This window comes from Hippocampus zosterae, chromosome 6 (genome assembly GCF_025434085.1).
Source record: "Hippocampus zosterae strain Florida chromosome 6, ASM2543408v3, whole genome shotgun sequence".
In the NCBI taxonomy this organism is placed as follows: domain Eukaryota; kingdom Metazoa; phylum Chordata; class Actinopteri; order Syngnathiformes; family Syngnathidae; genus Hippocampus; species Hippocampus zosterae.
In genome coordinates this window covers 12831342-12840979 of record NC_067456.1, presented here as the reverse complement: position 1 = coordinate 12840979, position 9638 = coordinate 12831342, and the positions used below count along the sequence as shown (strand labels likewise).

General features: G+C 40.8%; 1 protein-coding gene across 1 annotated transcript; it reads right to left on the bottom strand.

Moving 5' to 3' along the window:
- Window positions 1–3731: 3731 nt before the first annotated feature.
- Window positions 3732–9322, bottom strand: LOC127601995 (D-amino-acid oxidase-like). The gene is made up of 10 exons (XM_052067787.1): window positions 9090–9322; window positions 8896–9010; window positions 8298–8374; window positions 8038–8103; window positions 7369–7423; window positions 5919–6023; window positions 5768–5844; window positions 5277–5394; window positions 4069–4167; window positions 3732–3988 (listed from the first exon to the last, which is right to left on the bottom strand). The coding sequence occupies exons 1-10, from the start codon at window positions 9281–9283 to the stop codon at window positions 3863–3865; spliced, it is 1032 nt and encodes a 343-aa protein (XP_051923747.1). The 5' UTR covers window positions 9284–9322; the 3' UTR covers window positions 3732–3862.
- Window positions 9323–9638: the final 316 nt, after the last annotated feature.

Genomic DNA, 9638 nt, shown 5'->3' with positions numbered 1-9638 from the left:
ATCTATCTATCTATCTATCTATCTATCTATCTATCTATCTATCTATCTATCTATCTATCTATCTATCTATCTATCTATCTATCTATCTATCTATCTATCTATCTATCTATCTATCTATCTATCTATCTATCTATCTATCTATCTATCTATCTATCTATCTATCTATCTATCTATCTATCTATCTATCTATCTATCTTGACCCATTGGTTTTAGTGTTTCAAGAAGGTGACGTAACAGTTTGAGTACATAAATTGAGCCCACCATGTCAGACATGATGTGCTTTCAAGCAATGGAGATGTAACATTTTACCACTCTCTAGTTTGACATTCACTTGAGTCACGTAAGGCCACCGACTGGGTCCAGGCTCAACCCCAAAAATGCACATGGGTCCAAGGACTCCAAGGACGCCTTGTGAACCAGACGGCGGTCAGCAGCTGGTTTTCGGTTCCTGAATCTGGGTCGCAAGATAATATACTATATAATGTTTTTCTTTTATTCCTGTACATTTAGGAGCCTCACGTCAACGCTCCTGATTGAGTAATTGTTGTAATTTACACCTTGGCCCCTCATGACAAAAGTGATTTGAAGTAAACAATTTCCAAAAGTGAAGCTAAAAAGGTATGCACATGCAGACACTTGTATCTTCTCAGAGACACACCCAAAGCAAAACCCACAGTGACATTATTTCAAAGGCTTGTACTATTCCATGACTTTTGTCTTTTGTCCACTAACCATGTAGAGTATACGTTCCTTAAAAATGACCCGTTTCAAGTAAATCAGTAAATATTAGAAAAATTATGGAATCATTTCCATTTTTGATTCAGATTAGTCCTGTACTGTTCACACAATGTCTGAGGTTCATTTAAAAAAACAAAAAACAAAACCCTGCTCCACTTGAGTGACTCCTCTTCACTGACATCCAAAGCATGTTCCACAACCTGATCTATGAGGGAGTCAAGCCCTGCTGTAGTTCCTCCAAATGGCATATGCAACAGTAAAAATAAATCGAACACTTTATAAAAAGCAGTCAGGATATGATCTCTTCCTTCTCTGGCTCGACTCAGTCAATCAACGAAGAGATGAAGCAAAACTGACAGAACCAAATACCGTTTAGGTCCACCCGCGGTGGACCTAAATGGCCAGGAAGTCCTACTTTGCTGTTTCAACTACTATCACATGCGTTGGCCTACATCAACAACTTCAATTCTCATATTTGTTCCATAAAAAAAGTATTTATTTAACCTCAACAGCCTACTTTCTTCTCCCAGTAAGTGTATGTGCATGTTTGAGTTTTTTGTTTCGAGGTTGGATTTTTTTTTCTTTGTGGAGCAGTTTTATTAGTTTCATTTGAGGAGCAACTTTGTTTTGTTGAGCGGCATTTTTTTGCCAGTTAATCCGAGGGACCTAAAGCAAGTGTGTTATTAAGCAAGAAAAAATATGACAATTTAACAAAGGAACAATTTGTTTCCTTTTTTTTAAAAATACAATCATGATTTTAGCTTTATAATTCACATTGTGCATTATAGCAAATATTTCATGTCTTGAAATATTTTCAGTGGGGCAATTTCAAACACGTACATAGGTTTCTATTTCACTTTTGTATTTCTGAATGGGTAGTACGTTTTTAAGGCCAGATCTTATACAGCAAATGTTGTTTTTTTCATCAGTGTTCATTCAAGGTTGCAAAGACGTTCTCCAACAATTTGAATGGTCTGAGACAGTTTTTCTTGCCTTAAAGAAACTTTGGCACATATTTAAAATTTGATGACAACAAGAAAAACTGCAACCATGAAAAACTGTTTGGAAATGTCTGGCGAATGTTTTCAGCATTCAATGAACTCTGACCCCCCAAAACCGTTCCCTACATGCACAGATACGTGCAAACCTTTGCGGTTCAATGAAGTACGGGCTTAAAGGGGATGCCAATCCCAAAAATGTCCTTACGATTATATATTCCATCTGCCCCCACTATTCTAAACACATTCTGATGAATATTGCGAATGAGGAATATGAGTTTAGTCGTAAAATCCACCCATTTTGGTCCATCTCATTGGGCAGCCATTTTTCCACTGGCTGTTGACTGGAAAAGACATCACAAGTTGATCAGGGCTCAGATAACAATCAGGTCATCAAGGCTCAGCTGTTTTCTGACCTCAGCAGCCTGAGCATTGGAAAATTGGTTTTGGCTTCCGCTTTAAGCTAAGTGAAATTAAAGGAAAAAAGAGTGACTAAAATGCAATTTATTGTGTAAAATCTTTAAAATCTTTTATCCTAAGTGTTGCTATTTAATGTGCTTTAATAAAGCGCAAAATGAGAATTTCGACTGCTTATTTCAAATTGATGCTCACTGGGCTAGCCGGGGCCAGGTCTGGCCCTTGATGATGTTTTCATTTTTGTTTCTTCCGATTGGTTGGTTTGCGCATAACTTGTTCCAGCCAACTTTGTCGAGCAATACACGTATGTAGGAGTCTGCACACATTTATGTGTTTAGAATCCGCATATTTCATCAGAATGATATATTTGCTTATTTTCTCAAAATGTGTTTGTCATTTTAGTAGAAGACTGTTACTTTTGAACTGAATACGTGGCATGGATATGTGTGTGGTTCTAATCACATTTTTGTAATATTATTGATGGCTTCTATGATTGTGACATGATAGCGGTGATATTGAGTGTTATGTTTTTGTTTCGCTTGCATTTGGTTTTGTTCCCTCATGTGCCCTTTTTGTCTCCACCTGTTCTCGTCATCCGGGTCCCTTGTGTTTAACCAATCAGCTCCCTCAAACCTTTGTGTCTTGTCCAGGTGTTTCTCGTTGTCTCGTCACAAAGACCTGTTGTGGACATCTTTAGCGGAATTCCCAGGTACCAAAACAAAAAAGCTTTAAGAATGTTTTTCTGGATCATTCTTTTACCAGATCGCTTCATGAAAGCTATTAAAAGTTGTCTATCAATATTCGGTTTTGTTTTTGTAACTTGACTCCGTTACATAAACTTATTGAGGTTCCGTCTTGATGTTCCTCAGGGTTGTTGGTGACTTTGTGGGCGATCGATCGCTTAGATCGATATTTGTTAGTATTATTTTTTTTAAAGGCAAGACATTTCCAGTAGGAATATTCGTTTATGCCATGATCAATTTTTGAGAATTACAAAGGTGAAATCTGGTGACACTTTCATCAGAGTAATGAGTTCATTATGTGTGGGTAGTCTGTGACATTTCTGAAACAAGAAAACATGCATTGTACTAGAAAATACATGATTAGATTGATAGTATGGGACAGTTAATGTTTTATAGTTTCATCACATTCTACAAAGCTTAACCAGCCTGATTAAAAATAAAATACTGTGATGAAAATACTTAAAATGTGACTATTTCATTTGACTCCAAACATCATCCTGCATCTACAATATGTACTTAATGTTTACTTTAGACTGAAGACAGCCATGTACTTTGGTTTAATTTATACCTCTGTGAATAATTCATCAAATCTGGTTTGTTTGTTTTTTTGGAAAGAGGTGATATGGAGAATGGCGTAATTTTACATTTATTCTGTGAGCTATGCTGCTGGTTGTTACAGTATTAATCTAATAGGCATAAATATGTAATGTACACTGAATTTGTCAACACAAAAAGGTAAATGCACATCATGGAAGTAAATAATCTTTGTAAAAGAGATGATTTTGTGTCATTGTTGATGTCAGGGATTTGTAAACTCCCCCTCTCACTACGTATGATGTATTTTTTTTAAACATGGGTCCCATTTTCTTATTTAATCGTGAATAACGATTGCCCCTTACTATAATGATAATGACATTATCGGGTTATGATTTGATCACCACTGAGTCACGAATGCTAATAACAAATTCACAGGTGAGCTTTTGGTGCCTTGCCCTTTTCTTCCCAAATCTGACCAAAAAGCCTGGCTGCTTCCTCTGCACAGCCTCTGCAAATGGTAATTCCGAAACCTCCGTGGCCATAGTTGTGAATCACCTACAGGACAAGCACAGTAACTCGGACACTGAGGACCAATTCACATGTGGAATTGCGATCAGATGTTTTGGATGAATCACCTCAACGGCAGTGGTACCACACAGTATAGTCTCTCTCTCCAGTCTAACTTTACTTCGAGCTGGCCTGAGGCCGGTCCAGTCATCCACTATCCTGGCATGCTGTGTGGTGAGAAAACAACAACAGACATAATGCAAATCAAAGGGCACGAATAAAACCAAAATTACCCAATTACCAGTGCAAAATGATAAAAGAAGGAAACAGTGCCGCAGCCAAGTCCAGCATCGCCGTAAATATTTTTTTCCAATCTTTTTTTTAATAAATGTTTACTGGTGCTAACCCTTCTAAAACAAGGAATTCAATCACAGCTCTTTATTTCTGACAGACATCCAATGATGATTTCATCCATCCATCCATTTTCCAAACCGCTTGATCCTCACTAGGGTTGCGGGGGGTGCCGGAGCCTATCCCAGCCGTCTTCGGGCAGTAGGCGGGGGACACTCTGAATCAGTTGCCAGCCAATCGCAGGGCACACAGAGACGAACAACCATACACACCCACACTCACACCGAGGGACAATTTAGAGCGCCCAATCAGCCTGTCATGCATGTTTTTTGGAATGTGGGAGGAAACCGGAGCACCCGGAGAAAACCCACGCAGGCCCGGGGAGAACATGCAAACTCCACACAGGGAGGACGGAGCTGGAATCTGTGAAGCCGACGTGCTAACCACTGGACTACCGGGCCGCCCCCCATGATGACTTCATTTTTAAAATAGATGACAGGAAGTGGATACATTCAAATATTTTTTAGCAGTTTATACATAAGTATTTTAACAACACACTGTTGAAATTTCGGAAGAAAAAAAATATGAGTTATAAGTCAGATAAAATGAACAGGGCTCGTTACTTTTTGACTGCCCCTCGTATATGTTTAAGATTAAGATATCCTTTATTTGTCCCACACTGAGGAAATTTACAGCCTCCAGCAGCAAGAATGTAGGTAGGAAGAAGAAAGAAGAAAAAAAACAACAAACACTGTTAAATTAAGTGCAATATAAACACAAAATGGATAAATCGCAGTGCTATTTACAATTGTCTTTCACATCATTTAATTATTATTATTATTATTATTGTTGTTGTTATTTTTATTCAGCCGCTTGACAGCAGTCGGTAGGAACGAGCGTCGGTATCTCTCCTTCTTGCAGCCCGGGTGCAACAGTTTCTGGCTGAATGTTTACTGAGATAACAAGAATTGTAATAATACTGTACCCTTAAGCTAGGCTCGAGCTGACAAGCCTGTTCCCAAATGTGCTCATGGGTGGCAGAATCATTGCTTTCATTCCAGTTTCCCAACTGGAACACTCCGCCGACTGCTACGAGACGACTCCTGCAGATACAAACTTGTTGAAAAAAACAAAATGAAAGTGCTCCTTCAAGTCACTAAAAGCCTCTTTCATACTGGCATTTTCACAGCTTTTTTTGTGTGGGGTTGAAATCAAACATTGCATGCCCTAACCAGAGTGTCAAACTTAACCACGAAAGCCTCACTGTCCACAATCTCTTTGTGTTAAAGGTTAATTGCAGCTGATGCCATCTCCCTTCTCAATATCTGAAAGCACATTTCCAGTAAAAAGCCATGTTGGTGGGTCCTCTCTCAAAGGGACAGCCGAATAAATGCCAGCTTTATTGTTAACAGGAATGCAGTGTGAAAGTGGCTTTGGACTGCTGAGAATTTGTCAGTCTCAAATCACAAGTGCTACCCTGGAATGATATATGGTGAGTTGTAGATCTCTGCGGTGTGGGTCAAAATCCAGTGTTTCAGCCATGGGGCTTCTACCTAGAAAATAGGAACATGAAGAATTAATCATTTTTCCCCTCCACCCAAATGATCCAGATAGTGAGTCTCCTCACCTTTATTATCTGTCCCCGAGCTGGTTTGAGTTCAGGGTCAGGTTGGAGGTCTCCGGATCTCACCCCAGTACAGTTTATTATCACATCCGCACCATTTTTAGACAGCTAAAAATAGGGGAGGACAAATCTTTTAAAAAGGAGGGAAAAAATACAATACCATGGCAAAATTTAGAGCTACTGTACTTTTTTTTTTTTTTTACCGACAACGAGGTGTCTCCTTGTTGGAAATTACACAAGCAAGTGGCTAGGAAATTGTGTTAGAGATTCATTCATTCATTCATCTTCCGAGCCGCTCGATCCTCACTAGGGTCGCGGGGGGTGCTGGAGCCTATCCCAGCCGTCTTCGGGCAGTAGGCGGGGGACACCCTGAATCGGTTGCCAGCCAATCGCAGGGCACACAGAAACGAACAACCATTCGCACTCACACTCACACCTAGGGACAATTTAGAGTGTTCAATCAGCCTGCCACTCATGTTTTTGGAATGTGGGAGGAAACCGGAGCACCCGGAGAAAACCCACGCAGGCCCGGGGAGAACATGCAAACTCCACACAGGGAGGCCGGAGCTGGAATCGAACCCGGTACCTCTGCACTGCGAAGCCGACGTGCTAACCACTGGACTACCGGGCCGCCTTTGTCTTAGAGATATTGATTAAAAATACGACCTCTCCCTCTCTCCATCCCCTGTGGTTTCTTTCTCACCTTCGGGTTGAGTGAAAAGCTGGCGCGTTTTGGCTGCCGCTGCTCAACCCGTATTGTTTTGTGTTTTTTGTTATTGTAAAGTGTCCTTGGGTGTCTTGAAAGGCGCTTATAAATAAAATGTATTATTATTATTTTATTTTTTTTACATTTTAAAAAGTACTCAAGGGCGGCCCGGTAGTCCAGTGGTTAGCATGTCGGCTTCACAGTGCAGAGGTACCGGGTTCGATTCCAGCTCCGGCCTCCCTGTGTGGAGTTTGCATGTTCTCCCCGGGCCTGCGTGGGTTTTCTCCGGGTGCTCCGGTTTCCTCCCACATTCCAAAAAACATGCGTGGCAGGCTGATTGAACGCTCTAAATTGTCCCTAGGTGTGAGTGTGAGCGTGTATGGTTGTTCGTTTCTGTGTGCCCTGCGATTGGCTGGCAACCGATTCAGGGTGTCCCCCGCCTACTGCCCGAAGATTGCTGGGATAGGCTCCAGCGCCCCCCGCGACCCTAGTGAGGATCAAGCGGCTCGGAAGATGAATGAATGAAAAAAAAAGTACTCATATCCTGGAACCTGCAAGAGTTTTGGCCTGAGCAGGAAAGAAGTGACAATCTTTTGGCCACCGAGTATATCTCTTCACACAACATCTTTGTGTGCCACTTTCTTTTGTTATTTCCAGGTAAAAGATGTCCAGTCCTTCATTCATCAGAAATAATTCACTTTATATCAGACGTTCTCCATAGTGTGAAGAATCTGGTGCAAAGCTCACCTCTGCAAAGGAGCCAATTTTTCTGTGATAAAATTTCACACCCCGTTTTGCCAACCTGAGGAAGACACCAGGTGTACTATTCATAACAGCATATGCTGACCTTGATGCTTTTTTTTTCCTGTTACGCAAAGCATTTGGGCCAAATATCCTATTTTGTAGGGTATGTACAGATGTATTGTATGGGTTACTGTCTGGATTATGTAAATTACTTTTACAGTGTTAACTCGTATACAACTTGCTGGGCTAAATCATTCTTAAAAGAAAAAAACATGCAATATGTAAATGTTTTACATCTTTACTGCTTTCTAATCTCAGCTTTCATCAATTAAAGTGTGGAAAGCAGTCACTCCTTGACAATGGACAATGGATTTCTTTGAGTGCCTTATCTACTGTAAAGTGTTTATATTTATTCAATTTTTTGATGATTCACACCTACTGGCCCACAAAAGGGACAAGGGTGAATCAAAGTTCAAATGTAATGGAATACAGTACAGTAATGGATATGGTCATGATTTTAGTAGCTGACCAAATCACGACATGTCAAATTGTATGTTAAAAAAAGTGTGCAGCTCAAAGCGGTTTATGGCTTAAGACACTAAGCAAGGGATATGAACTGAAGTTCATGAAAACACAGAGACTTTATTTGTGCCCTTTTGTGCAATAACTCACCAGTCCATCAGCCAAGGCAGGTATGTTTTACCTTCGAGCATGACCGCAGTGTTGAACCACCCATAACTAAAAAAAAAAAAAAAGATATTGGGCATTTACAAGAGACAGGTGTGTTATAAATTAACTCAATCAGTACTGTAGTACAAATGTTTTTCAATTTCTTTGGGACAAGCCCAATGTTCTGGAACAAATTATGACGGTGCTTTTAGCACCCTTTGGCTTTTTTAAATAGTCATACAGCAACTCCTATCAAATTTTACTTGTAGCCAGGAAACATTTTCAGCTCTCGCTCTGTGAGTTGTCTGAAGCCCAGGACGATGTCTTTAAACGTTGGCTCCTGCGCAGAAAAAAACAACACTTGGGTAAAGACTGACTTTAAGGCCAGATCGTTATCTATTGCACCATCCTATGAATAAACTGATTGGCAACTGTTATACAGTTTAAAACGTCACCATAAAATCTCAGTTTTATGAGTTCATGAGTGATGCTGACATTATTTGTCAAAGTTACATCATCAGACCAGCCTGTGACTAGATATTCCATTAGAATGTTACACTAAAAAGTACATTCATTTTCCATCCATCCATCCATTTTCGAATCCGCGTATCCTCATGATGGTGCTGGAGCCTATCCCAGCTGTCTTCGGGCAATAGGCGGGGGACACCCTGAACCGGTTGCCAGCCATTTGCAGGGCACACACACACATACAAATAATGGTTCATGCTCACAATCACACCTAAAGCCAATTTGGAGGGCACAAATCAACCTGCCGCCCATATTCATCTTTTTATCTTGAATTAATATTACCACCAAATTTTGGGTTTATTTTTCTAATGTCAAATACAAAACTTTACTCACAGGCATTGGTTTTGTGCAGATGTTGTAACCGGACTGGAGGAAGAGACCCATTTTTACACACTCTGGTGAACGCAGACAGCTAACCAAGTAGTCAAAGGTCTGTTTACACCATTCCCTGAAGGTAAGGTAGGGGGCATGCAGAATTGAAACAACATTTTCAAGAGGAATACGAGTCAAAAAGATTACACACACACCTCTCCTGAACATTGCCCTTGTCATTCAAGTAAGGCTGCCATAAGCCTGCCGCTCCATCACTGGTGGTCAATGGGGTGAAGCGGTCTGCATACACCTCAATGATCAGTGGGGTGACAATGGAGTGGTACCGCTCATAAATGCTCTGCGCTGTCGAGAGACCGATCACTCCAGCACCTATTACGGCCACACGCATATCTGAAATAAGAGAACAAGAGATAGCTTATCCATTACACAGTTACAGTGGAATCCCTAAGTGTAACTCAAGTGGTACAGATTGAAGTCATCCACAATAGCGTGTGTTCCTCTTTTGGTCATGGGGGCCTATCCCAGCGGACTTTGAACTTGAGGCGGGGTACACCCTAGACTGGACTGCACTCAATCACAGGGCACATCCAGTGTCCATAAATACCCACCCAGAGTCACATTCATATTTTGCCATGACATGCTATTGCACGTCTATGAGAAGAACATACTGTCCTCTTCAAACGCCACACAGGAGAGGCTGAGCTGTGATTTGAACTTGTCATGAAAGTGAGGCAGGCGTAGAT

What these genes read in the sequence shown, in the direction of transcription:
- LOC127601995 (XM_052067787.1), bottom strand. Translation starts at nt 9,283, where the DNA reads ATGCGTGTGGCCGTAATAGGTGCTGGAGTGATCGGTCTCTCGACAGCG. An exon ending in TCTGCACAAAACCAATGCCT is followed by an intron (nt 8,375 to 8,895) that starts GTGAGTAAAGTT and finishes TTTTCTGCGCAG; the next exon opens with GAGCCAACGTTTAAAGACAT. An exon ending in TCACCATATATCATTCCAGG is followed by an intron (nt 5,395 to 5,767) that starts GTAGCACTTGTG and finishes TTGTATCTGCAG; the next exon opens with GAGTCGTCTCGTAGCAGTCG.